A 27,709-nucleotide genomic window follows, 5' to 3' on the forward strand; every position below is an offset into this window, starting at 1 on the left:
CCAAGAACAAGGTTTTAGACACGTTCCATGTGAAACATGGAGGAGGCTCGCTCATGGGTTTTTTTTAGACCCCCCCCCCCCCCGCAGGCAAGAAGGACCATGTCCCCCCCATCCCTCCCAAAAAAATCGCTATGAAGGGGAGGTTTGAGATGGGTCTATAGCTTGCGATGTACTATATTTTAGAAGTTTGGCAGCTACTTTAAGAGCTTTATGAAACTAGCCTGACTGAAGTGAGCAATTGATTATTTGCTGCAAAAATAGTTTTGAAAAAGTCAGACGGTATTGAGTCAAGACAGCTCGTTGATGGTTTCAGCTGCTGCTCTACAGTTTTTTTGGTCGACTGTATCACATTCTGATATGCCAGTTTTTCCTGGGTGGCTTGGTGAGCTTGTCAACCACAGCAAATAGTGTGCGAGTGCTGTTGAGGTTCTTGCTAATGTTTTAAAAAAAAGTGTTGCTGCCATGACTAACTCTTGGTTAAAATTACAAAGACTTTGTGGAAGTCACAGTCGCATTTGAATAATAAGAATAATCAGAATCAGAATCATCTTGATTTGCCAAGTATGTCCAAAAACACACAAGGAATTTGTCTCCGGTAGTTGGAGCCGCTCGAGTACGACAACAGACGGTCAAGTGACAGAGAACACTTTGGAGACATAAAGACATTGACAAAAACAGTCACTGAGCAATAAAGGGTTGCTAGTCGTCTGGTAATGCCGGTACATTTATTTATTACAAAAAGATGCAGAGTCCTCTAGCACTTGGAGCAGTTCGAATGACGACTATTGCAATAGTCCGGTGCAATGAGCATTGTGCAAAGGGCGCCGAGACTTCAAGGAGTGGATGCGCTTTCAAGTGACGAGGAGTGCGATAACCTGGGACAATGTCGGTTGTGCAAATGTTGCAGGTAACTCCTCAATCAGTGTGCAAATGGAGCAGATGCTACTCTAGCACGAGTGGCCAGCATATGCAAATAGTGCAGCGTGGCGAGACGACGACAGTGAGTGCACGAGTAATACATCATTGGCCCCACAGAAATGTGACAACAAACTCAAGTCAAAACATTGCCAGCATGTTGTAATGGAATTGTAGGTTAGGTGTTTAAGAAGTTAATCTAAATAATAATAGCGAATCACCAACATATAGTTTTCTATGGTCACGGAATCCTATCAACGCATGATTTTCGATGCCCAAATCGAGGAACATTTTCATCTTTGTCAGAACCACAGAAAATCACAGCCGAATTGAAAAATTCAAAAACCAGGTGGTAAAGGGATTTATTTCCCAGCAACATAACGCGATTTCCACTAAATACACGTCCCCGATTTTCGGCACAGTGAAACGGAAAGAAAATGGATTTAGTAAGATATCAACTCATCAGGTGCGATGCCTCCAGCTTCGCTTCTGTTCTGGCGACTGTTTTGGTGCAGGTTGGCCTTTTTTCTGCATCCAGCACAGGATGTCTCAAATCTGTTCTTGGTAGTAATGACATTTTACTGGACACAGTGCACAGATTCAAGGCGCCTGTGCCACATGCAACACACACTCGATGTTTCACAGCAGGTACAGCCCAAACAACATGGAAACGTGAACCATGTGTTCTGGGGTCTGTTTCGCTCCACATGGGCTTTTATTTGCAACCGGCACAGGCTCTCTTGAACCAAATGTCAGGTCTTTCAAACCGTTCCCTATACCTAACTTAGAGGAGACTCACTTCTGTTCTGGGGACTGTTTTGCTGCACCCAAGACAGATGGCATATTTCCATTATTCTATTACAAATGATTAAAGTCAGTCAAGTATGGGGGGGAAATCAAACTTTATTCAGAGCCCCAAACAATAATGAACAGCAACAAGAGTGTTCCCTTATTATTAGATTATTTCTTTATGCCAAACTGCTTCACATTCACCTGCTGTCCGCCGCCTGTCGCGATGCGAGTTACAGGGATGATCTTCATGGTGGTCTCCTTCAGGGAGTACCAGCGGTCGTGCCACGTCACCCAGATGACGCCGTTGTCGTAGCCGAACTCGCCGGTGTCCTTCTCGGTGTACCGCCCACCTGTACGAAGACGAGCGCAGAGCTTAGGGAAGGGATGTCCGATCCGTTTCCACTGAGGGTCACATCCATGAGGCCGCATCACCTCGTGTTTTGGAAACACACTCAAACCAATCCAATTAACGGATGTTAAGCAGCTAAATCTATTGAAAAATACAACAATTCTCAGGTTGGTGTTCAAGCAAAAAAGTTACGAGTATTAGTGTAATCTCGTGTAGCATTCTAAATGGAGTTTTAGTTTTTAATCCAAAAATCCTTGTGAGATCTTTTCAAATAAAATTTTCTTTTTTTTACAGCTGTGGTTGTTGTTAAAGTGCTCTAGAAATAAAGTCGAGTTGATGTATACTTACATTTAAAAAATCAATAAATAGTATGATATCTTATGTTAACATTTTCTACTTTGTATTTCTGAAATAAAAAAGTGATACGAAACAATTTTTTTTCTTTTTCTATCCGCAATTATTCAATGAAAAATTCACCGATTTGGGGCTTTCCAGAGTATTATTTGTACTCTTTCTGTAATTCTAAAATGCAACAAGATGGCCACAAAGACCTGGATAATAGTAAAGTCGGAACTGGTGTCAAGGAGCTAAATTTAGCCTGGGTTGCAAGCGGAGGTTTCGGAGAGTCTTTAACACGTGTGTGTTTTTGCTGTCCGTCTTATCATTTCAGCGTCAATACTTTTTTTTTTTTTTTACTTCTACTTAGATTAAGGGGTTGAATTTGTCTTTTTTTTGGACACAAGTACCTGTACATCTACTGAAATACAGAGTGTCACAACTTTTTATAAGTCTGGCGTCAGGAGAAAGTGACCCACCCCGGTAGTATTTGCCGTTTAAATGGGCGGCGTGGCACCGGTTCATCCACCAGCCCGAGCCGTCCTGCAGGGCGCAGTGGCCGTCGTACTTGTCGTTGTCCTTGTCGAAGGTGCTGAACTGCATGCCGTTGTGCGCCGTGAAGAACTTGTCGCTGGGATCGTCGCCGAAGTCGAAGCCGTTGAAGGCGTCGCCGGCGTTGCCGCCGAAGTAGTAGCCGTAGGTCAGGCGATACATGTCGACCTCCGGCGCGACCCGGAACGAGGCGTAGTCGGCATATCTGGAAGGGAAGTTCAGAGGAGGCGTCTGTTTGCTTTGTCTTTATCTGTTACCGTGTTTGCGTGTGGGTGTGAGGTGGGTGGCGGGAACAGGTGAGCTGCAAAGCGGAGGAAAGTGATGACATGAGTATCCACACTCCTCTATTTACAGTCTAGTTATTCATTTATGAATTAATGTATTTCTTTTCCTCCCCCCCAACTCCGGCCCTTCTGTGTAGTGCTGCATTGTGCTGCAACATGCGGGCGGCACTGAGGTCAACTGGAAGAGATGCAAGAAGCAGACGAGGTCTCACACGAACTTCCAGTCATATTTATTGGTCCCTCATTGTATACCTGGGAGGGGGTTTCATCCTCTGTTGCTGCATTGCGTTAAAGTAGCAATTGTTTGAGGGTTTTTAATCACCGTAACGTCGGCGCTTGCTAATTCCTTAGCCCGTCCATGAGGTTTCCCATTAGATGTTAGCATTAAGCTAGCAGGTTTTTGTGAGATGAAATAACATGGCTCCGGCACGCCCGTGACCCTTGTGAGGATCAGCGGTACAAAAAAATGGATGGATACACTACTCGGTATACAGTACACAAGTATCGACACTGGCATAAATTGAGGTCAGATCAACAATACATCCATTCGTCCATCCATCTTCTTTACCGCTTATCCTCAGTCGGGTCGCGGGCTGCTTGAGCCTATCCCAGCTCGGTACAAATGTAATATTCCCATGTTCTGTCACCTTTCGCAGGTGGGTTTGGAACGGTGCCTATCCCGAGGCAGACGCTCGAACCAGTCGTGCACCGTGCCGCCGGTATTTAGTATTAATGAATTAGATTTTAGTAGGAGAGCACTATAGTATAGTAGAAACTATATTGACTAAGTCTTCACTGAACAACATAGCGACGATAGAAAATGGCCAAATAACAACTTGGAAACAATTCAAGATGCGAGCAGCTTTCTGGAAGGTAACTTGTTCATAAGTTGGACGGAGTCTGTCTTCCCAATGTGCGCCACGGAAGCGGTCTGGCCCAAATTCCTGGCGTACCTTTTGTTGCCGTCCCAATCGACCAGCTCTATTCTCAACACCACCGGGATGGCGCTGCTCACGGACAGCAGGTGGATCTTCTCGTTGCCGAGCCAGAACTCGGTGCTGTCGTCGGGGGAGAGGTAGCCGAAGCCCTCTTTGTACTGGATCCAGTCCTTGTGGAAGTCCACACTACCATCCTGCCTCTGCGAATGCAATGAAACATGAATTCTCAGAAGGCATACTAACACTGAAACGCAGGCAAGCGGTAACTTGGATCTAGTCATCGTTTCGAGCCAGAGGAACGACTGGCCAGACAGAAAACCGCTTTGAAATTCTCCTAAGGTGACAAGATGAATCAACGTGGTTTGACCGTACAGTACCTACACTACCCAGCACCCTTTAGGTTCCATGGTTTCAGTCCACGACCGTATGCATTTCTATTGTCTATTGTTAAAGCAATTGGAAGACATATTTCACTTTCTAAAGTGGTCCGAAATATCCGACTCGTAGCGTCCCACTTTTCAGCACCTTTACGTCGGGGTATTGTCGCAGTATAACGGAATGTACCGCTTGGGCATTTCTATTGTCAAAAGTCGTGAAGGGACCAAAATGACAGCTCCTCTGTACCTTGGGACTGATTGACACCGTTCCAATAGGGCGATATGCGGTAAGCTTTGCTTCAAATTGGTACAGTATTTTCTTTCTTGTCAAAAAAAGGATCAAAAGAACAGATCCGCTATACCTTTTTTGTTAGGCTGATAGTTATTTTGCTTTGATACGAACCCTCTGGATGACCGTGAAGCCGCGCCCGAAGCTGTCAATCTCGCAGTAGACCAGGAACTGCTGTTGGGTATCTTGGGCCGGTTTCACGTAGTAAATTCCACTGACGGTGGCACCTTTGTTGGCGATATCTTGGCAGTCTGGTGCAAAAAAAGAAAAAAGTAACATGTGGTAATTTTGTGAGGCTAAGCGGCTCAGGAAATATATATATATATATAAATCACTAATAATGTTAGTCATTTTATATGTAATTCAAATGGTAATCTGAACTGAAAAAGGGGTTATGCCCTCTTTTAAAATGACGGAAACAACAAATATTGAAAGCGTATCTTCCACTTGAGCTTTAGACAAAACTGGACAAGTAAATTAAGTTCGATAGAACGTAGCTTCATCCCACGAGGGAGATTAAATAATTGGAAAGTTGATGAAAAAAAAAAAAAAATATTCAATATGAGCACACTTAGAATTGGATTCATTTCATTTCCAACTGTAATAACCTACAATGTGCTTGTTACTACTACTGTTTACCTTCCACTGATGAAGCGTATTGATTTTTGCTGACTAAACACCGAAAGGGACACATGTTGGGAAACAATCTCAAGGTGACTTTTTTTTTTTTTTTTGGGGGGGGGGGGCGGCTTGTTTTTGTCGTTGTTGTTCTTGTTGTACCTGTTCCTGTGGTGGGCTGAATCTCAACAGTGTCCTTGCAGGGTTGGCTGCACGTCTTCTGCAGCTGACTAGAGAGCATCTTCAAGTCTGCCATTCTCCTCTCGTTGGCGGCGGCGGCATCCTCCAGATCGCTGTGACAGTGATGTAAAAGCAGCATTTTCAAATGTGCAAAAAATGCTTTCACTTCAATTGGCGTATTTCGCTGAATGTCACTTCAGAAATAAAGTGAGAAAAAGTAAGTCGTAGCATAAGCTTTTCCTCGAATAACTGAAAACGTGCAGCGGATCGGTTTTGAAAGGGCAATAAACTAAGCCCCGCCCCCTCGACAACTGCCTTTGAAAGTACAAACCCTTTTCTCAGCTCCCCAGTTTTCTTATAAAGGTTCAATGCACTTTTTTTAATCACATAAATAGGGATTTTAAAATAGATTAAATATATACATTCTGTATATAATAAATACATATTATTGGATGATCTACATTTTCTAGATATACAAATATATTTTGATTTTGTTGTTAAAATGACTCGAAAGGACTCGAGACTTGCCACTTGACTCTCGGTACTTGGGGGCAAAGACGAGAGAACAAACAATGACCTGCCTGGTCCCACCGCTGCTATGTTGCACTTTAAAAGTATTGGGAAAAATATTTTGGAACTCAAATGTTATTGACATTCTGCCAGCATCTTATGAAACATTTGGGCCATGCAGCCAAGTTCAAATCTTCCATGATAATACATGCCAGAGTTCTTTGAGAGAAAGGAATGAAATGGTGCCATGTTGCACTTGGAACCAATTTTGTAAATCTAGACCTTATTACACGTGGAGGATGCCGATACCACCCACCGATACTAAGGCAAAACCTTTTGACGCAGATTCGGTCCTCGCCAGTAGTTGGCGCTACAACGCAGCACTTTGACACGTCAGCAAACCTTCGAGTGCGTCAGAAAGAAAGTAAGAAAGGGAAAGGGAAAGGTATTGTTCCCTATTTTCTGTAATTGGGTTCATTGACATTTGATGTGTCAGAAGCACTAATGGCATCGGCACAATAGGGTAAAAGCATTTCTCCTGATTTCTTTTTCTTTGCACATATGATACCCTCATTGCCATTGTATTTCCTGTACGTCAGACACATACGACACACCTCATTTTGCGCCTTATTTGTCCAACTGAAAATGTTCGGTGTACCAATGAAAGGAACATAACACAGAGGTTTATTCAACTCACAATATTTGCTTCTCCTGGTCAATGATGGTCCTCTCAAAGCGGATCACGTCATCCAGCATACCGGACGACCTTTTGAAGAACTCTTCTACGAAGCAAAGTCGACACCAGGAATCGGTGCTTTGGTCAACGTTCAGTCCACAAAACGATTGATCCACTATACCACGCAATCACAATAGTCACATGATATTATGGCTGGCCAAAAATCCCAATATACTGTACTGCGTAACTTTATTTTTTTAACAAGGAAATTGGTACTCTATACTACTGAATAATAGAGTAGCTCTTCTTTGTTCACACGGTGAGGATGCGGTGATATCATTGGTTTTGGGGACATTCCTGTGAATATTGTGATCTTGCAAATATCCAGGTTTTGCCTACCTTGATACCGCATAATGTACTCTTTATAATCTGCTATGGCAAGTTACCCGGAGATCTGAAACTGTACCCTGAGAGATACTGCTGTCGTTGCGATGACAGCGGCCGACGGTCCGAATATCATATCGCGTGTTGATCCTGGGAGATATTGTTGCATTGTGAGGGGAGCATAATTGCTAGCCCGTGTGCTTATGGAGTTTCCCATTGTATGTTCGCATTCATGTAGAAGATACCTATGTGGTTGCTTTCCAAACACGTGTAAGTCTCTTTCTTTTATATTTAGTTTGACAGCGAATCATCGGCTGGCAAAAAAAGATTTTGGGGAAGAAAATGTGCTAATTATAGTTGCCCAAGTGCCGCTTTTTGTGAAGTGAGCTGAGAGTCACCTGCTAGCATACAGCGCTTGTATCTCAAAGTTGCGCTCGCGCGTCAAAGCAAAACAAAATAGACAAAAATGGCCAATCGACAGCTTTGGTATCCGAAGGCACCACTGGAGATGGATTCTCCACTCTGACCTGTTGGCTGATTTTGCTCCCTTGTATTCAATAGCGCACAATTGTTGTACCGTGACATTATCTTGATGAAAATCCCAATACTGTACGCTGAGAGCGACCGTTGATATCGCTTACCGGGCTGGATGTTCTTCTGGGCCGTTAGCACGCTGTCTTTCATGTAAGTGACCCGTTCTTCCGCTCCCTGCGTCAGGTTGGCGATGTTATCCAGCTCTTTTTGCATATTGTCCAGGGTCTCGTGGACCCTGCTCGTGTACTCGTGCATGTAGTCGGCCACCCCGCACGTGGTGGGACAGTACTTGCCCTGCAACGGCGACCGAACGCATCGGTAACGGTGACGACAGTTCGAGAGCCGCGATTTTCGGACGCGTACTCACAAAGGCGTCGTTGGGGTGGCACATCATGGTGTTGTCCTTTTGGATGCCGATGTTGTCTCCTCTGATTTGCTGAAAAGAAAAAGACCCCCCCAAAAACGCACATTTAAAGGGAGGTCAGCGTTTGAGGAAGTGCAAGCAGGTTTGAATTCCCTTTGCTGTTATTCTCCATGGTTGACATCACACTTTGCCTCGGAGTCAAGCTATTTTTGGATTTGTGGGAAAAAAAACCTGTTGTGTTTTAAAACATTTTAAAAATGCATGTTTTTGTGAAAAAGCAATTTTATTTTCATAGAATGTCGGATTTCTTTCATAAATAAGTAGTATTCAAAAAAATCAGATCCTGACAAGAATATGATTTTTCCCCCCATTCATATTTCTTTCACAAAAATGTATTTTTCTTAGAGGAAAAAGTCATTGATTCAGCTTAAGTCGTCATTTTCCTGAAAGGGAAATGTTTCATGTTATGTATAATTATTTTGTTAATAAAATGCATATCTTCCATGAAGAGCGAGAAAATCTACAAATAGGTGAATCCGTGAATATGCGCCTATGACATAATTCCACAAGAAGAAAGAAAGAGTCATACTTATGTAAAAAGGTTGTAACTTTTCAAGAGCCAAAACCTGCAATCTAATGAGAAAAAAGTTCTTTATTTTTTGAAAGATGCATCCTTTCATGAAAAAGTTGGAGAAAGAAAATCATAATCGAAAACCAGAAAATCACATATTTTTGAATGGGTTTTTTGTTATTATTTATTTATTTATTTTTAGAAAGCTCCGATGTTTCTGTGAAAAACAACAGCCGTTGCCATATTCCTTAAAAAAATATTTGAAAAAGCTTTTTTTTCCCCCCCCCCAAAACTTACGGCGGAAGCCATGGAGAAAAGCAGGACGAATCCGGCGAAGGCCACCAGTGATGAAGCCATTTTGTGTCCTGGTCTTTGTCCTTTGCGCTGCGTGTAAAGCTTTTTGACTTGGTGGGAGAGGATACTTATTAGGGACAAGGTCCTCTGTGGGGTGTTTGACGAGAGGTTCAAATGTGAATGCACACACACTTGCACAAACACGTGCACGCACACGCTGACCATGACTCAAACGTCCACTCGGATCATTTCCCAGATTTGACTGTGTTGATGTGCCTTATATTATTGATAAATAAGTGCCAGATGTTCCACTTTTGTTTTGTCATCGCTTTTTCCATCAAAGTTAAAATAAATTCGACACGTGTCCACAACCTCAAACAGTCACACTCCAAACTTCACTATGGCCAAGACCAAAGAGCTGTCACAAAGGACACCAGAAACAAAATTGTAGACTGAATCTGCAACTTGGTGTGAAGAAATCAATTATTCGAAAATGGAAGACGTACATGACCACTGATAATCTCCCTCGATCTGGGGCTCCACGCAAGCTCTCACCTCGTGGGGTCAAAATGATCACAAGAACGGTGAGCAAAAATCCCAGAACCACACGGGGGCACCTAGTGAAAGACCTGCGGAGAGCTGGGACCGAAGTAACCAAGGCTACCAGCAGTAACACCCTACGCCGCCAGGGAGTGCTAGAGGTGTCCCCCTGCTTAAGCCAGCACAAGTCCAGGCCAGTCTGAAGTTCGCGAGAGATCGTTTGGATGATCCAGAAGACGATTGGGACAATGTCATTAGGGTCAGATGAAACCAAAATAAAACTCAACTTGTTGTGTTTGGAGGAGAAAGAATGCGGAGTTGCATCCAAAGTACACCATACCTACTGTGACGCATGGCGGTGGAAACATCATGCTTTGGGGCTGTCTTTAATGCAAAGGGACCAAGACCACTGATCCGTGGAAAGGAAAGAATGAACGGGGCCATGTATCGGGAGATTTTGATTGAAAACCTCCCTGCATCACCAAGGGCATTGAAGGTGAAACGTGGCTGGGTCTTTCAGCATGACAATGATCCCAAACGCACCGCCCGGGCAACGAAGGAGTGGCTTCGTAAGAAGCGTTTCAGGGTCCTGGAGTGGCCGAGCCAGTCTCAATATGACATGACGACGTTCTGGAGAAATGTGACTTTTTTTTCCATTTTTCTCTTGAAAAACATTTGTTTTTCCATAAAAATATGACTTTTAGGTAATACATATCTGCTTAACATTAGGTCTTTTTTCTCAGATTTTTTTTTTTTTTTGAAATCAAGAAAGTACAATGTCTTTGTAAACGTACAAAACAAAGCCTCAAACACTTCTCTTGAAAAATTACAGCACAAGTCTCAAATTTGGCACAAAATGTTTGAACAGTGAGGCCAGAAGAAGTGTGATGATAACCATTCATTTCATTCATTCATTTTCCATACCAGTTTTCCTCACTAGGGGCGTGCTGGAGCCCATCCCAGCTATCTTCGGGCGAGGGGCGGGGTACACCCTGGACAGGTCGCCAGCCAATTGCAGGATGATAACCATAGAATGTAAAAATTATTTTTATCTTCATAAACATTTATGAATAAAAAAGGATTTTTTCCTTTAAAACCTGAATTTATTCTCATGAAATTATGATTAAAAAAAAAAACTTTTTCATGACAAAAAGAAATTAACAAATTTCCACAGCAAAATATGACTTTTACCTTGAAAAATGCAAAAAAAATGTCGACAAAAAACATTCTCATATGAGTCTCATTTGTTCTGAGAAAAATGTCTTGGTTGATTTACATGTGTATATATATTTTCTTTAGCAAAAAAGTCTATATTCTTGTAAAAAATTACAATGCTCCAAAATGTTTTTTTCCCCCTCTACAAAACAACGTCATTTACATTGTTCAGTTCAGTGTTTTTTTTCTTTCTATTTTGCTTGTAGTAGAAGGTGAAACCACAAGGGGGAGCTATACTACAAGTGAAGAGGATGGATTCCACTGACGGTTGTTAGGAATCCCACTTCCGCATGTGACCCCACATGTGCGGAACAGGACACGCCCCGCTGCTACATGATTGGCTTGTGCATCGCGCGAAAGGTAGGCTACGCAGATGTAACGGTATGGCAATTCCAAATACATATCCCGTTAATTAATTTTGTCAGGTTTAGGGTGGGTTATGATTAGTGGGATTCATAATAACGCCGCCACACTGAAGTCACGTACTACTTTTCCCGTCTGGAAGCAGGAAGGCATTACTACCGGGATGCAGCAGCCAATCATCGTGCAGGACCATGTGCCCTGAAGCCAATCATATTGGAGCAGGGCGTGTCCTGCTAAGAACACAAGTGGGATTCTTAATAACACTTCACTGACTGAGTCTCATGAGATCCACCTGCAAAGTTTTTGGACTTAATTCCAGAAAGATTATGACGTGTTTTCATTCAAATGGAGTTCGAGATATGACATGAAATAGCTTATTTAAATATGCCTTTTTTTCCTCAGATCTTTTTGTAAGATTTTGTTTGTCTAAACAAAAAAATCGAATTCCACGATGTTTGTAATGAGAAAATGAAGGAAATTCTTGAGAAAATACTTTTTCCTGAGAAAATTTTACTTAAAAAAAATATAATAAATTCACATTTCTTTCCTCCAAAACATTTTCTCTCAAAATACATCTTTCTTTTCTTAAAATATGTAATTAAAACAAAACGTTTTATTAAAACACACCTTTTTTTTCCTGGAGAAAAAGATTTTTTTTTTAAATGTATCTTGAAAAATATGACTTTTTCCTTAAAAAAACTTAAAACTTTATTCACAAGTTTTATTTTTTTAGAAAAAAATAAAATCATAAAATATAAATCTGATTTAAAATAAAATCCCTCAGTCTAAAAAAACATAAGTAAGTTTGTTTTCTATCTTGCGATTGTTTTTTTTTTTTTTTTTTTTTTACAGATAAATTAAAATTGAACCTAAAGTAATGAAATATTCCCACCCCAAAATGACCAAATTCTCGTAAAAAAAATCCTCCCTAAAAAATCTTTTTTTCTTTACAAAATAAAAAGCGAACTATTTTATTGTACTTTTTTTTAACTTCCAATTAACATTACTTTATTCTCATATACCCAATTATTTCTTTTTACTTTGAAAAATGTGGATTCAGATTTTATTTCAACCAAAAAATATATTTCTTCCTAAAGAAGTGCCCCAATTTTTTTTACTGACAATTTACAACTTTTTTTCCATAATAAAACATTTTCCTTCATTTACCCCCCCCCCCCCCCCAAAAACAAATATATATTTTTGGGCATTTTTCCCCTTCACAAATAAGTACAGCTTTGTTTCTTCAATAGAAAAGTATGCCCTTTTCAGAAAACCCCCCCCCCCAAAACCTCTCCTCCACTGCCAAGTGCCTTTTTGCGTCTTGCACGTACAGTAGAAAATTGCTGTTGAACGTACCCCAAAGCAAGCAGTGTGGCCCACTGGCCTCAGGTTGACTTTGCGCGCTGAATCATACCTTGGCCTTCCCTCCGCACGACCCGCTTTTATGACATCCAGGCTCGAGGAGAAGACGGATGTCGAGGCTGAAGAGCGACCCGAGCGTGAACCGGCGGGCGGACCTAAGCGCCGCTGAACTTTACGTGAACTGGCGACCTCTTTGTGAGCATGCGGCAGCAGATGGAAAGTGTCTCCGTGCGTGCCAGGGTGCATTTCCTAACTTTTGGCTGAACCTGTAGGCTCCCGGGCTGCACGCCTCCGCTGTTGACTCAAGCGTCGATGAGGCCAAAACATGCTGCCGACTCATCGACTTTAGGTTAGCAACGTTCCCGGCAGCAAATCAAAGGTTTCTGGTCGAGGGGAGAAGTTTTTCCAAGGACCTCCTTAAACTCCTCACGCTAATTAAACACAACTACCATGTGTGCTCCTAAATGCCATGGGAATTCAAAAGTTTCCTATTATCGAGGAGGAAACTAACTAACTAACTAACTAACATGCACTTCATCCGGATCTGCAAAAAGGAACAAACAAATGGACTAACTGAGTGACTAACTCACCAACACGTTTTATAAAGACCTGCAAAAATGAAGTCATGACAGTATTTTGTTGCCATTTGTTGACTAAAGCCATTGAAAGTGATCTCGCAAGGGACGACTGCATTTCAAACTCCCCTGTTGCACAGAAAAACTGCTCCAGCATAAAAAGTGATCCATCACTATTTCATGACCAAGCATCGGACCAAAATAACAAACAAGAAAACAAAAAACAGTGGTGCTTTTGCCCCCTTTTGGGGGGTGTCAATTACTCGCAGAAAGTGACCACTAACGCCCTGAAAAGTGGGGGCTCACTCTACTTGAACAATATGCTTTTTTTGTTCTTTATTCATGGAATAAGACACCCTTTTGTTCTACAAAACTGATTTGAATCATGTAGGGATGTCAGATTTGTGGGATGATAAGTCACAATCATATCAGAGCTTTTAATTGGCAAAAAGCTGCGGTAGGGTGGAGTCATTGGTTTAGTATTGGTTTTTTATTTACACACATTTATGCAGTGTTTCTAATAATATGGAAATGATTTTGTGCACTGCCAAGCTACGGCTCTGAACCCTGTTTGCCAACCACCGTTCTCCGGTGCGCGACCGTTTGGGGGAAATCTCCCGCTCGGCAGAAGCGGGCCAAAGGTCGGCCTGCGCGGCCGTCTCCGGGTTCGAGTGTCGGTCGCAGACGCTAAGCTAAGCTAAGCTAAGCTAAGCTAAGTCCGCTCAGCTGAAGGTGGCGTGATGGCCAGAGAAAAAGCCTCTTGTTCACACTTTGTTGTCCCACCCCTTTGCCTGTCTAAAAAACAAAACAAAAAAACAGCAAAGATTTAAAAAGGCTCACGCTAAGGCTAACGCCATACTTTAACCTTTGACACAGTACGCGCGCATCCGGTGGGGAGTCACTGCCCAACTTGGCCCTGATGCAAGTTGTCTACAACGGCCAAAAACTCAAAAAGAAGTTCTTGATCTGCACGAAGACTCGATGGCTAACAAACAAAAGAATAAACGAAGGATTGAATGAAGAAATGAGCGAAAGGAACACCATTTGCATCCAGATCTGCGCCAGCGAACTAACTTACTTGAGTGGCTGTAACATCACGCACGAGTGAACGAACGAATAAATGTATTTAAGAACTAACTCCAACTCCAACTTCATCTGGATCTGCAGCAACTAACGTGTAACTAACAACTAACAATCGACTGAACTAACTAACGATGAAACAAGCAATGGACCAACGGCGTCTTGTAACTTTGAACTCTAAATGACACGTTTGTGCGATCATTTTATGAGCAACTAAAGGATCCAGAGTGACGGACGTGCATACGCAAGTACTAGAAAGTCAATATTGTCTTTCTTATTATGAAGAGACTCGGCACAACGTTGGCACAACCGCGCCCTGGCACGCAAACGTGGGTAAGAGCGACAGTGCTGTTGATGCCAGTCTCATGAGTTCTCCAATGATGCCAATTCAACATAACTACCACGTGGACTCCTAAATGCCATAGCAATAAAATAGTTGCCTATTTTGGAGCAAAAAAGTCCTAAAGTTACAACGACAAATTGATATTTTTCAATTTTAAAAAGAACAAAGATGTATTTTGATGGGATCATTTTACTGGAATAAAGTCATATTTTTTTCCCCAAGATAAAAGCACAATATAAATATATGAACGTCAAAGTTTAATGAGAGTCATATTTTATCAAGTGAAATCCCAAAATATAACGTTATTTTTGTAATTGTGTGCTTTTTACCCTGAAAAAGACACGTTAATTCTGCATTTAAAAAAAAAAAAAAAAAGGAATACTGTTGGAAAAATCTGCCTCATTAGGGTATCAAGTAGGGCACGGTGGACGACCGGTTAGAGCGTCCGCCTCACAGTTCCGAGGACCCGGGTTCAATCCCCGGCCCCGCCTGTGTGGAGTTTGCGTGTTCTCCCCGTGCCCGCGCGGCTTTTCTCCGGGCACTCCGCTTTCCTCCCACATCCCCAAAACATGCACGCTAGGTTCATTGACGACTCTAAATTGCCCGTAGGTGCGAATGTTGTTTGTTTGTATGTGCCCTGCGATTGGCTGGCAACCGGTTCAGGGGCGTGCCCCGCCTCCTGCCCGATGACGGCCGGGATGGGCTCCGGCGCGCTCGCGACCCGCGTGAGGAGAAGCGCGACAGAAAATGGATGGATGATATGGAGTTCCTGGGAATTCCAGTCTCTCTATTGAAGAAGTAGCCTCTCTACTAAAAGTAGCACCCATTGCGACAGCTCCTCCCCTCCTGCCATGAACTTCTTAAACAGTTAACTTCCAATTCCATTTTCACATGCTGTCAATCTTGCCTTGAAATTGTTGTCACATCTCTTGTCGGGACTCGTCTACATCATTCATTCGCTCACTGTAGCGGTCTCGTCACTCTGCACTTTTTTGCATATCGGTTGTGGACCAATACTGACCACTCATGCTCGAGAACTATCTGCGCCATTTGCACAATGGTCACTGTACCAGATGATTGCTCTCTTAGTCATTTCAAACAGCTCCAAATTGCTAGCGGACTGGCATCATTTGCACAGCTGCCGTTGTGTCAGCGTGACCACATTACCGGCAACCTTTCATCGCTCGGTGACTCGTCGTCGTGTGTTTTGATGTTTTGATGTCTCAAAAGTATTTTTGGGGGTCAAAATGGCCGTCTGTTGTCGTACTAGAGCGCCTCCAACTACCGGAGACACATTCCTTGTGTGTTTTTGAGCTATTTGTCAAATTAAGACGATTCTGATTCTTTCTTGGAATTGGGAATAATGCTACAGATCCTGGACTACCGGTGTGAGAACCTGTGCTCTGCAGTATTTGGGTCAGCAAGCACTGAACAGAGCCTACGGTTGCTGTTGTGGGCAAAATGATGAGCGTGTCGTACAAGGCAAACAGGATTGTGCTAATCTGGACAAAAGGAATGTTTTCACGGTTTTGAGAAAAGTGCAGCTTGGACCAATCCCCCTCTTCCCCCTCTTCCCCCTCTTCCCCCTCTTCCTCCTCCTCCTCCTCCTCCTCCCGTCTTCCCTCCTCATCCTCATTCCCATTCCGGTCTGTTCTTGTTCGGATCACTGAATACAACAAACGGGATGACTAAACTGGGTGTTTGCCGCTTTCAATCTGAGGCGGGCGACCTTTTTTCAAGCACTTTTTTACAGGCATAAATATGAAGGTTGAGGTTAAAGGTTGGGCTGTAGGTTAATGTTAGGTCTAAGGGTCAGTGAGTAGCGGGCTCGGGGATGCCTGTGGTTATAGTTACAGTGGTACCTGGAGATACGAGTTGAAGTCGTTCCTTGACCACGCGTATAATTCTTTCCCTGTTGAAATGGAGGGAAATGCCGCTAGCCTGTCCCAGCCTCCCCTCCCCCCAAAATATTTGTAATGTCTTATATAATGAGAAAAAGAGCACTCTCTAATGTTATACTTAGTCCCCAAAAAAACACAGTAATGACATAATTGATTTCCAAATAAATAAACAGTTGTTGTCACACTCACCTTCAATGCACGTTGTGCTACTCATTCTGGGGAACGAGCCTTTTGCCACCAATGGGCAGTGTAAAACAGACGTATAGACAAGACCCAAGCACATACTGTACTCGACACTCGGCTCCTCTCTTGGCTTCTCAGTACAGCGGTAATCTGAGTCATTTCTTGCAGAGGATGAAGAATAGATGCCTGTGAGTATGATATATTATCTGTCTGCATGTGTTGCGGCACCGTTTGTGTTAGGATAGCTAACATCGCCACAGAGATGCTAATGGTTAGCCTGTGCGACTGGGGTATTTCCCATTGTATGCTAGCATTAAGGTCGAGGAGGTCATGCGGCGATTGTGCGGTCTTTCAACTATCCCCTGAAAAGAAATTCAAATAGGGTATATAGTTTGGGAGAGTATGGGAATGGGTTAGGCTAGGGGTTAGGGTTACGTTCACGTTGAGGGTTAGGGCTAGGGTTTAGGGGGTTGTCATTTTCTGTTCAACGTCTCTCGGAGTAACAAAACATTTCAAACAATTCTGACAGAAGATAAACAAACGTTTTTCTTTCTCCAAAAGACAAAAATGTCCTCGTTTATGAGCGAGGAAAGCAACGTGACGCCCCGTAAACATGAAAGCACTTTGAGCGAGTGCAGATGTGCGAGACTGCGAATTCTTCCGTGATAGCCACCCTGAACACGATCCCGAACGGCGTCCTTCCCTCAGCCGACTCACAAACGCTTCGCTGACGAGCTGCCGAAAAGACGTTACATTCAAAATGGGTTGTAAATACAGCATATGTCAAATGCATGCAACTTGCTTGGATTGATTTTGTGAAGGCGCAGAGCAATGTGCTGCTTTGCGGCGATACAGTCACAGTGAGTGACCAGCTTAGACGAGAAAACAGTTGAACATCTTCTTCTTTTTTTGTCTTACTGGCTTCTGATTTCAAAAAGAGTGATCCATCAATTTGTGGTGTATATGTAATAATATGAGGCAATCGTACATTTCTATGTACTGCCCCCCCCCCCCCCGAGGGAAACCGTAACGACCGCGTGGAACGCGACAAAAAATGAGTTGGACGCTCCTGACCTAAGGTTCGGCTTGACGGCTAAAACTTCAAATCAATAACTGTATTATTATTCTTCTTCTTCTTATTAGGAGAGGGCCTCAGCAAGGGTCTTCGTATGACAGTTAATAGCGCTCCAAAATGTGACTTCAAGCAGTTAATTGAGCTTTTAGGAACAGCACAGTTCGACGCTGCAACATATCATTTCCCTTTCCGTTATCCCTTTGTGCATGTATTCAATTATAACCATCCTTGTCGGTCTGGCACAGTTGGAGCCGCGGAATATTCCGGAATGCTTGTGCAGACATCCTTTTTCATTTAGTTGGTGAAAAAGGTCCCATTCTTTGCAAGAATCCAGCTAAACGTGACTCGTACGCTCGAATCTTGTTTTTGTGCACGTGCTGCTAAATCTCAACAAACCATAAAAACGCGCGCACGCGCACACACGTGGTGAAAAGCCTCTTCGGTGGGCTGGATGTCGACAAATGGGGCGGGGGTTGGTGGGGCTACTCCTCCTCGTTCCTAATAAAAGGGGGCTGCTCGGAAGCAACGTGCAAAGAGAGTCACCATGATCAACTCATTCGCCTTCTTAGTGGAGAAACTCTCCCTCCTCTGCAACCTGAAAGTTGTGTTTTTCGGCTCTGCGCATGCGCGCGAGCTTCCCAGCCAGCCCCGGGGATCCGGCGGAGGCTCGCCTCCTCCGCCGCCCCTCCGCCGGGGCGACCTCCTGGAGGTACCCCGCACGCTCTTCACCCACTTCGGCGTGTACCTGGGCGACAATCGGGTGGCGCACCTCATCCCGGACATCCTACCGGCGCTCACCGACGACCGACGGCGTTTGGCCACGGCGGTGACCAACGGGCGGCTGATCGCCGGATGCTTGTGCCGGCGCGCCACGGTGCGCGTGGACGCCCTGGAGGACTTCGCGTACGGCTCCCGAATCCTGGTCAACCGCGCGGATGGAGCCGCGGGGCCGAAGAGGGCCAAGGCGCTGCCGGCGGAGGAGGCGGCCCGCCGGGCGGAGGCGCTGCTCGGCAGCTTCCCCTACAGCCTGCTGTGGAACAACTGCGAACACTTTGTCACCCACTGCAGATACGGACGCGCCGCCAGCCGGCAGACGGAAGAGGTAGCCGCCCCGACTTGCGACTGTCAAGCCCTTCCCCTTTGGCCAAAACACACAATTTGGAAAAAAAAAAAAAGAAGAGCAACCGGTGGAAGCCCGCGATTCGCGGCGGGGGAACCACACGTCATTGACACATGGAAAAAACAAAACAACAACAACAACAACAATGAAACCACCAACCACCAATTTTGCATTCATCGGGGATATTCCGCCAATAAAAAGGGGAAAAGAATGACAAATAAATTCCATTTCCTCACAATCCAGAGCCAGAATTGTACAGAATTCCGCAAAACAAAACACGCTTTCCGCTCCTGGTGATTTTGTCGCTCCCGAGGTTCGCGCCCAAATGAAAAATGCGCGCGGGAAGAAGACGGACATCAATAACGGCTCGGAGAGTTTCAAAACGAAATGACTGTAAGCTGCAGCAATAGACAAAAACGTCCGTCCGAATGACATATTGTCTGTCTGCGTGTTTACTGCACCCTTAAAAGGCTTATAACGACCGCAACATGGGTGATACTTTCATGAGCACGTCTATGGCGCTTTGCATAGTCTGTTAGCATTAAGCTAGCAGACTTTTGTAAGTTGTGTGGTTGGGGTTCCATACACGATGTGGAATTCTGTTTCAACTTCAGCCGAGACCGCCAATAAGTAGCGTGGAGCGAGCGCTTGGAATGCTTTTGGAAGTATTCACTGTCTGCTGCTTGTTGGGAAGTTTGCCGCCCGCCACCGTTGAGTGCTCGTAACTCCAATTTTTGCTCGCAACTCAAGGCCAAAAAAAACAATTCGGGTCACTCATCAGTCGAGGTGTTGCTGTAATGTCGTGTTTCATTTGTTCACTGACCGAGTTCAATAATATTTACCGGGATGTCAATTTAATTTCCCCCTTGAAACAAATTTCAAAAGCCAGGAATCTGTTGCATCCCTCCCAAAAACGTCACTTTTTATCAAGTATATATATATATATATATATTTTTTTTTAAATAGCACTGCCCTGTTGTATAAAAACGCAACGAGGCATAATAAAAGAAAATGTAAACAAAGATCCGTATAGTGAATGCTAACTTTCAGTCCAAGTACAAGGACGGTTGGAAGCGGCACCTTGACTCGCCCGCAATTCGCTCCGTGGCCGAGCTTCCATCAAGTCACTCGCGTGTCACAACAATTGTCCCCGCTGAAATGAACTGAAAGTCCGTCAATCCGTTCCAGCTTCCGAAAACCACAATTTGTAATGTTTTAAATGAAGAAAAATAACACTGCATTGCGTAAAAACATCCTAAAAGAAATCAAGTGCTTTTGTAAAGTGTAATTAAGCTGGAAGTTACACTCAGTGTCGTACAGCAAACACCCACATTTTCGTGCTTCGAGCATTTGCAAATGTATTCGTTCGCCGAATTTTTGTTATTGGCTGAAAAACTCACCTATCTGCTGTTTTTCGCTCAGGCAAAAGTCATACAAATAGGACTTTATTGCCATCTCGTGGCATCTTGGTGCCAAAGAACTATGTTTCAGTGAGTTGAGGCGCTTCAGTGAGACCGAATTAGTGCTTTGCCGCCTTCCTGCGGCATCTTGGTGCCACTGAGCCAATTCAAATTGTAAACAATTTGTGTTTTTTGTGTTCCCTTCTAGTTTTGTGAGTGCATCAAATGGGTGATCCGAGATCGACGCAGCATCTTGGTGACAGGAATTCTGGGAATCATCTCCATGCTCTTTTGCGGCATGGCCGCCTCAACTACATTACCCACAATTCTCATCCCCTTCACTCTGTGGATGGCCGGCTAATTCGCTTTTGCAAATGTTTACCGTTGACTTGGTGCCTTTGAAGTGTCTCATTTGAGGACCTTTTTCCCTGTAATGACAATAACTGGCTTATTTCGTTAAAGTGGATTTTTGTCGTTGTGTAAAAATGTGTAAATAATAAAAAAGTTATTTTTATGATTGCGTATTTGAGTGTGACTTGGAAACATCAAAGAGAAGGCCTTCCACAAGCCCTGCAGACATTTTCCTAAACATCAATTAGGGATAGTTTTCTTAAACATCAATTCAGTGTCGTCTTTGATGAACCTAGTGTGCGGGTTTTTGTTAAAACACATCAAAGACAATCGAGTGTTGTTTTGGTTTTGTCAGCACTTTGAACAACTCTGAGGCTTCGACAAAGTGAAGTAGTTTTCATAAACCCCAAAGTTTACGTCGAGTCTTCACTGGACCTAAGGCACAACTTTTTTTACAAACGTCAACAAGCTTCACATGTTTTGGAGACATCAAAGACCATTTAGAAACCACAAACCCAACGTAAATCTTTTGCAGACATCAAAGACAATTTCGTCTTCAACAAACTCCATGTTTTTTTTTCTCACAAAAATCAAAGGCGATTTCATTGAGGCAAACCTAAAGTGTGTTTTGTGACACATCGAAGATAATATCATATCGGTGTAAACAAACTTTGTCTGAGGCACACTTGATGGACGTGTCAACAAACGTCGAAGACAAACTTTCACGTGTCCTTGTATGTAACGATCAAATCCAATTCAGTCTTCAACAATCTTAACATACGTGTTTTTGTGAACAACAAAGACAACTTTTTCTTGAATAGATTCATTGTACGTGTTTTTTCGAATGACGATGGACACTTGATGGAATACCCTGCAAATGAGTCCCCCAACAAGTCAATGCAGATGATTTCCGTAAATATCAAAGACAATTTAGTCGTCAATCAAATGTTTTTTGTTAAAAGCTAAGACAAGTTTGTCTTCAACAAATGTAAATGTTGTATTTTCGTAAACTTCAAAGACAATTGAGTGTTGAGCAAACTTAACATGCACTTTTTTTTTTGTAAACATCAAAGACAATGTAGTGTTCCCCAAACTTTTCATCCATTTTAGGTAAACATCAAAGACAATTTAGAGTTGAACAAACGGAACATGTTTTACCATCGACAATTTCGATGTGTACATTTTTTTGTGCACATCAACGACAATTTAGTCGTCGACAAAGTCAGTGTACGTGTTTTGGGAAACAAGACAATTTTGTCTTCAACGCATTTTTCACACTTGTTTTCCTGAACATCAAAGACACTTTTGTCTTCAACAAACAATGTAAGAGTATTAAACAACGTCAAAGACAATTTTTACTTCAACAAACATAACGTACGTATTTTCAGAAACATTACGGACAGTCAAGAGTTTAGGACAAACCTAATGTACATTTTTCAACGTCAATTCAATGTAACAAACATTTTTTTGGCCCCTTTTTTTTTTTGACTTCAGCCAACGTAATGTATGCTTTTTCACAAAACAACAACAACAACAACAACTGTTTTCGCAAACATCAATGAAAATGTTGTGTCCAACAAACGTATTCACCAGTTCTTTCAAAGACAATTGAGTGTTGAACTCAGTCAACGTCGATGCTTTTTTGCAAACGTCATTGATAGCTTCCCAGTTTTGTAAGCCAAACGCAGGTGTTTTGACAGAGATGACTCTAAAGTGCTGAATAACGACGAGAAGAATTCAAAAGGAAAGCGGCTTATTCGCCGGCCTTGCTCAACCTTTTTCGGAACGAGGCTTTTCTCCTGACGCGGAACCTCGACCTTAATACCCTCCAAATGAGTCCCCGATTTCACATTCCATAGCGGTTCTTAGAGAAAGCTCCTTTCTGTCCAGTCCTGCCGGGATGTCGGCCAATTGCTAATCCCGACCCAATAAAAGCGCTCGGGCGTGGGGCTCGTTCTCACATCGCCGTCATGTTCCTCTACCGGCTCCTCAGCTTGTTCTTCGCGACCTCCAAGGAGGAGGAGGACCCCGCCTCCGGGTACGACCTGTCCCTGTACAAGAGGGGCGATCTCCTGGAGGTACCCCGGACCCTCTTCACACACTTTGGCATCTATCTGGGCGACGGCCAGGTCGCCCACCTCATCCCGGACATTCTACCGGTTCTGACCCGCGACAAGGCGGCCGTGGCCGAGACGGTGACCAACAACCGGTTGCTTCTGGGCGTGGTGGCCAAGGTGGCCAGCGTCCGGGCGGACTCGCTGCGGGACTTTGCGTACGGATCCCGGGTGCTGGTGAACCGAACGGACGCCGTGTGCAAGCAGCCGCCGCTGGACGCGGACGAGGTGGCCGGGAGAGCCGAGAAGCTGCTGGGCGCGGTGGCCTACAGCCTGCTGTGGTACAACTGCGAGCACTACGTCATGTACTGCAGATATGGCATGGCCATCAGCTACCAGACGTACCAGGTACCGTGTACGGAAACCTTTCGTACACGACTAAGATCATTTCGTCTTACTGAAAGTACCTGACGAAGCCAACCATTCTTAAACGTCAAAGACAATTGAGTCTTTGAGGAACCTTAAGTATATGCATTGGTAAAAATCCAAGGACATTTTGTCTTGGACCCAATTAAAGGATTGTTTTGATAAACATCCAAGACAACTGGGACTTTGCTGTTTTTGTAAGAATCACTGAAAATGCTGGCTTGAATGCACCTAATGACGGATGTTTATTTCCATCATTAGCTTCATTAAAGACAGTTTTTGAATCTTCAACAACCTAATGATTGTTTTTGGAAACATCAAAGACAATGTACAGGCTTCGCTGAACCTGTTGTGTACGTAAGCAAATCAAAGAAAGCCGATGAACTTAACAACGCATGATTTTGGTCACATCGCATGCAATGTTGTCATGGATGAACGTCAAATACTGTCTACAGTCTTTCATGAACATTGAAGAAAATTGAGTTTTGCGCAATTGTACCAAATGTTGGTCTAAGACGATTTAGTCTCAAACAAACATGACATGTATATTTTTTGCAAGATTCGAATCTTAACAAACAACTCGTAAAAATCAAGGAAAAATGTGTCTTCGATGAACCTGAAGTGAGTTCTTGTAAACATCTAAGACAATTGAATGCTTTATGAATATATCATCTACAAGCCCAATTCCAATGAAGTTGGGACGTTGTGTTAAACATGAAAAAAACCAGAATACAATGATTTGCAAATCATGTTCGACCTATATTTCATTGAATACACTATAAAGACAAGATATTTAATATTCAAACTGATCAACTTGATTGTTTTGAACAAATAATCATGAACTTCGAATTTGATGGCTGCAACACGTTCCCAAAAAGCTGGGACAGGCTCATGTTTATCACTGTGTTTGTTACATCACCTTTTCTTTGAACAACATTCAATAAATGTTTGGGAACTGAGGACACTCATTGTTGAAGCTTTGGAGGTGGAATTCTTTCCCATTCTTGCTTGACGTACAGCTTCAGCTGTTCCAACAGTTGTCGTATTTTACGCTTCATAATGCGCCACACATTTTCAATGGGAGACAGGTCTGGACTGCAGGCAGGCCAGTCCAGTACCCGCACTCTTTTACTAGGAAGCCACGCTGTTGTAACACGTGCAGAATGTGGTTTGGCATTGTCTTGCTGAAATAAGCAGGGGCGTCCATGAAAAAGACGTTGCTTGGATGGCAGCGTATGTTTCTCCAAAACCTCTATGCACCTTTCAGCATGAATGGTGCCTTCACAGATGTGTAAGTTACCCATGCCGTTGGAACTAACACAGCGCCATACCATCACAGGTGCTGGCTTTTGAAATTTGCGTCCATGGTTCGTTTCCTCTTTGGCCCAGAGGGGACGATGTCCACAATTTCCCAAAACAATTGAAATGTGGACTCGTCGGACCGCAGAACACTTTTCCACTTTGCATCGGTCCATCTGAGATGAGCTCGGGCCCCGAGAAGCCGGCGGCGTTGAAATGGCTTTTGCTTTGCATAGTCGAGTTTCAAGTTGCACTTCCGGATGTGGCGCCCAACTGTATTGACTGACTTTTATATATTTATTATACTTTTTATTCTTTTATATATTTATTATATTATATTATACTTATACTTGTTGACAAAGAGGTGAACCTCGTCCCACCTTTGCTTGTGAATGATTGGGCAATTGAGGGAAGCTCCTTTTCTAGCCGACGATCCCGTTCACCTGCGGGATGTTCCGAACACGTGTTTGATGAGCATTCCTCAACTTTCTCACTCTTTTTTGCCACCCAGCTGTCCCGGCTTTTTTGGAACGTGTTACAGCCATCAAGTTCCAAGTTCATGATTATTTACTAAAAACAATAAGTTTGTCAGTTTGACCATGAAATATCTTTGTAGTCTTTGTAGTGTATTCAATGAAATATAGGTCGAACATGATTTGCAAATCATGTTTAACACAACGTCCCAATTTCATTGGAATTGGGCTCGTACATCTTTGTACAAGAAATATTTTACGAACCAAAATGTTCAAAGATAATATAGTCTTCGATTAACCTAACACACGTGTTTTCATAAACAGTGACGACAGTTTAGAATCTAACGTACATTGTTTTTCTTGCAAACGTCAAAGACAATTTAGCCTTCAATGAAAAAAAGACCATTTTGATTTGATCAACATCGCATACATTTACGTAAACCCTGAACACAAGTTTGAGTATTTCGTCACTTGACTACCAACGACCCTTTGTTTAGGTCCATGTTTACGAGGATTGCTTGTTCCTCGTTGCTCGTTCATCTCCATTGTGTCGTTGCTTCATCATCAAGCTGCTTGTGGGAGGTCACATGGAAAAGCTGAAGTTTGAAATTCCGTTGTTGATGCAAGCTCAGGGTTTGAAAAAAACCAAAAGAGCGCTTCTGTGTGTGACTGTTCCTTTTGAATTCTGTTTTATCGCAGTTCTGCACGACGGCGCGGAAGATCGTGTGCAGCCGCACCAGCTCCTACGTTACGGCCTCGTGCGGCGCCGCCGTCCTGCTTTGCCTCGGCTGCGCCACGCCCGCCACCCTTTTGGGAACAATGTTGCTGTCCTTCACCATCTGGATGGCAGCGTAGAACGGGCCTCCTCCTCGTTGTTTTGTGAACCCGACATTTGGTTTTCGTTAACAACATCAAAGAAAGTTTGAAGTTTTTCAACGTAAACGTCAAATACCATTTGGAATCTTCAGTGAACCTAAAAATCTGAAGACAAGTCAGTCTTTGGCAAACCTCGCATCCGTATTTTCGGAAACATCAAAGACAATTTCGAGACGTTTTTGTCAACGCCGAATAGAATTTCGTCTTCATTTAACGTAACGTGTGTGTGTTAGGAAATATCCAAGACATCTAAAAACACACCATCAAAAAAGATCCCCGAATATTCAAAGTCTTTTCAGCTCTCATTTTGTCCGTGATTCATCATCAATGACAGCAGCCTTCATTTGACAGATTCCTTCCAAATATTACGATGAAAGCACGTTTCAAGGGCCGGCCTAAAATAAGCGCTTTTGTTATTGTCGATTTAGTGTTTAGTGTGTTCTGTTAACATCAAGTGAATTTAGTTTTTTCCCAGAAGTACGTATGACTCCTCTGTACCTTGATTCGTCATGTATCATGATTTGAGTACATTTACTCTATGTTATCGACATATTTTTTTTTTGTTTCCGTATTGTTTATTTTATTATGATGATGTATTATTTTGTCATTGTATTCATATTTTATGATTGATTCCATTTTTTATATGACATATTCATATATTAATACATATACATGTAGAGTACACATGACTTAGAAAGATTTAAATATTGTGATACATAAGTTAAAATAAAAATGTATCTTATTTGGGCATCAATATTTTTAAGTAAGATTTATTTTACAGAAATATAAAAAATAAGCTATATGCAGAATATCTTTCCTTTTTTATAGTTTCACTTTTCCTAATGTAGGTGTTAGAGCGCCGCCTGTAGTTTTATTTGTAAATTGTTTTATATTTGCCGCAAATGCCTAATGTCATTTAAAAAAATGTTTGTATGAGTTGTTGTTTGTGTTTTTTTAATGTTACAAATTGCCAAAATAGAAAGACAAGGGTTATAGTACCACCTGCTGGTTTGGCGTGTTCCTGACAGCCTAAAATAGCCTTTCAATGCAAAATACATGAATACATAAATAACTAACTAAATAACTAAATAAAAGATGTATTTTTCGGAGGTCACTGTAAAGACAATTCCCGTTCTCGTGAGAAAAATCTTGTCGTCCCATGGTACCGTTTTTATTTATGATTCTGGGCCCATTAAAAATGCATTTCTACCCGCTTATCTTGATTTGTTTTGACTCAGTCCAAGTCAATCCCTACCGTGTCAAAGATTAAATAGTGAACGTTTTTACCACACTGCGTGTGTACTACATTATATTGTAATATATCATAATACACCGTGCCATGAAGAAGTACTTTATGTGTCCCCTTCTATAGATGTATTTTTTTGCATGTAATTGTTTAAGATCATCAAACAAATATCAGACAAAGATAACCCAAGTAAACATGAGATGCATTTACGAAATGGTTATTTTATTTATTAAGGAAAAAGAAAAACTAAAAGTGTGAAAAAGCAATGGCTCCCTCAACTTAACAACTGGTTGGGCCATCCTCGACAGCAAAAACTAAAATCAAGCATTGTCTTCCTTGGAGAATAGTTTGAATTCAGCAAAAATGGAGGGTTTTCAAGCATCGGCGGCCATTTTAAGTTGACAGCATTTCAGTTGACTTTGACGAGGCCACTCCAAGGTCATTCAGAAGTGAACTTTGCTGGTGTGTTTCGGTGTTGTCTTGCCGCGGAGGCACTTTCATGTTGGCAGGTGTGTACTAACATGAGTCGCTCACGTTAACAGTGGGAAATGTTTAGAAATTATGTATCTTGCAATAATAATAATTTTTTTTTACATCACAAAAAAAAAAAAGGAATTTTAAATCCACTGTCGTCGACAGTAAAAATTCCCGTTTACTTTTACATTTAGGTACATTTCCGTGTATATAATTATTATTGAAGTAAAAAAAAGAAAAAAAAAAAACATCTACTAGGATGAAAAAATAGAGGTCAGGAAAAGCCCACCCGAACAGCAAAACTCAATTTGGGCACATTCAATGGCGGCAGGTGTGCGCTGACTTCCATTGAACATGAATTTAAATATGATTGGCGAATCGATAGTACAA

The 27,709-nt window shown here is 42.6% G+C and overlaps 3 protein-coding genes across 3 annotated transcripts; 2 read left to right on the forward strand and 1 right to left on the reverse strand.

Moving 5' to 3' along the window:
* Positions 1 to 1,798: 1,798 nt before the first annotated feature.
* Positions 1,799 to 9,148, reverse strand: fgg (fibrinogen gamma chain). Its single transcript, XM_061770501.1, has 9 exons — positions 8,967 to 9,148; positions 8,102 to 8,170; positions 7,842 to 8,028; positions 6,838 to 6,922; positions 5,613 to 5,743; positions 4,947 to 5,083; positions 4,182 to 4,366; positions 2,872 to 3,149; positions 1,799 to 2,057 (listed from the first exon to the last, which is right to left on the reverse strand). Exons 1-9 carry the CDS (start codon positions 9,024 to 9,026, stop codon positions 1,876 to 1,878), a joined length of 1,314 nt encoding a protein of 437 aa, XP_061626485.1. The 5' UTR covers positions 9,027 to 9,148; the 3' UTR covers positions 1,799 to 1,875.
* Positions 9,149 to 18,108: 8,960 nt separating this feature from the next.
* On the forward strand, positions 18,109 to 20,634 carry lrata (lecithin retinol acyltransferase a). Its single transcript, XM_061770504.1, has 2 exons — positions 18,109 to 18,702; positions 20,329 to 20,634. The coding sequence occupies exons 1-2, from the start codon at positions 18,145 to 18,147 to the stop codon at positions 20,479 to 20,481; spliced, it is 711 nt and encodes a 236-aa protein (XP_061626488.1). The 5' UTR covers positions 18,109 to 18,144; the 3' UTR covers positions 20,482 to 20,634.
* A 1,799-nt stretch (positions 20,635 to 22,433) lies between these two features.
* Positions 22,434 to 26,890, forward strand: si:dkey-30k22.5 (lecithin retinol acyltransferase family protein). Its single transcript, XM_061770505.1, has 2 exons — positions 22,434 to 22,933; positions 25,423 to 26,890. The coding sequence occupies exons 1-2, from the start codon at positions 22,442 to 22,444 to the stop codon at positions 25,576 to 25,578; spliced, it is 648 nt and encodes a 215-aa protein (XP_061626489.1). The 5' UTR covers positions 22,434 to 22,441; the 3' UTR covers positions 25,579 to 26,890.
* Positions 26,891 to 27,709: the final 819 nt, after the last annotated feature.

This window comes from Phyllopteryx taeniolatus, chromosome 4 (genome assembly GCF_024500385.1).
Source record: "Phyllopteryx taeniolatus isolate TA_2022b chromosome 4, UOR_Ptae_1.2, whole genome shotgun sequence".
Taxonomy (NCBI): Eukaryota; Metazoa; Chordata; class Actinopteri; order Syngnathiformes; family Syngnathidae; genus Phyllopteryx; species Phyllopteryx taeniolatus.

What these genes read in the sequence shown, in the direction of transcription:
- si:dkey-30k22.5 (XM_061770505.1), top strand. Translation starts at nt 22,442, where the DNA reads ATGTTCCTCTACCGGCTCCTCAGCTTGTTCTTCGCGACCTCCAAGGAG. An exon ending in TCAGCTACCAGACGTACCAG is followed by an intron (nt 22,934 to 25,422) that starts GTACCGTGTACG and finishes GTTTTATCGCAG; the next exon opens with TTCTGCACGACGGCGCGGAA.
- lrata (XM_061770504.1), top strand. Translation starts at nt 18,145, where the DNA reads ATGATCAACTCATTCGCCTTCTTAGTGGAGAAACTCTCCCTCCTCTGC. An exon ending in CCAGCCGGCAGACGGAAGAG is followed by an intron (nt 18,703 to 20,328) that starts GTAGCCGCCCCG and finishes GTTCCCTTCTAG; the next exon opens with TTTTGTGAGTGCATCAAATG.
- fgg (XM_061770501.1), bottom strand. Translation starts at nt 9,026, where the DNA reads ATGGCTTCATCACTGGTGGCCTTCGCCGGATTCGTCCTGCTTTTCTCC. An exon ending in TCAGCCCACCACAGGAACAG is followed by an intron (nt 5,084 to 5,612) that starts GTACAACAAGAA and finishes TTTTTGCACCAG; the next exon opens with ACTGCCAAGATATCGCCAAC. An exon ending in AAACGGCAAATACTACCGGG is followed by an intron (nt 2,058 to 2,871) that starts GTGGGTCACTTT and finishes GTCTTCGTACAG; the next exon opens with GTGGGCGGTACACCGAGAAG.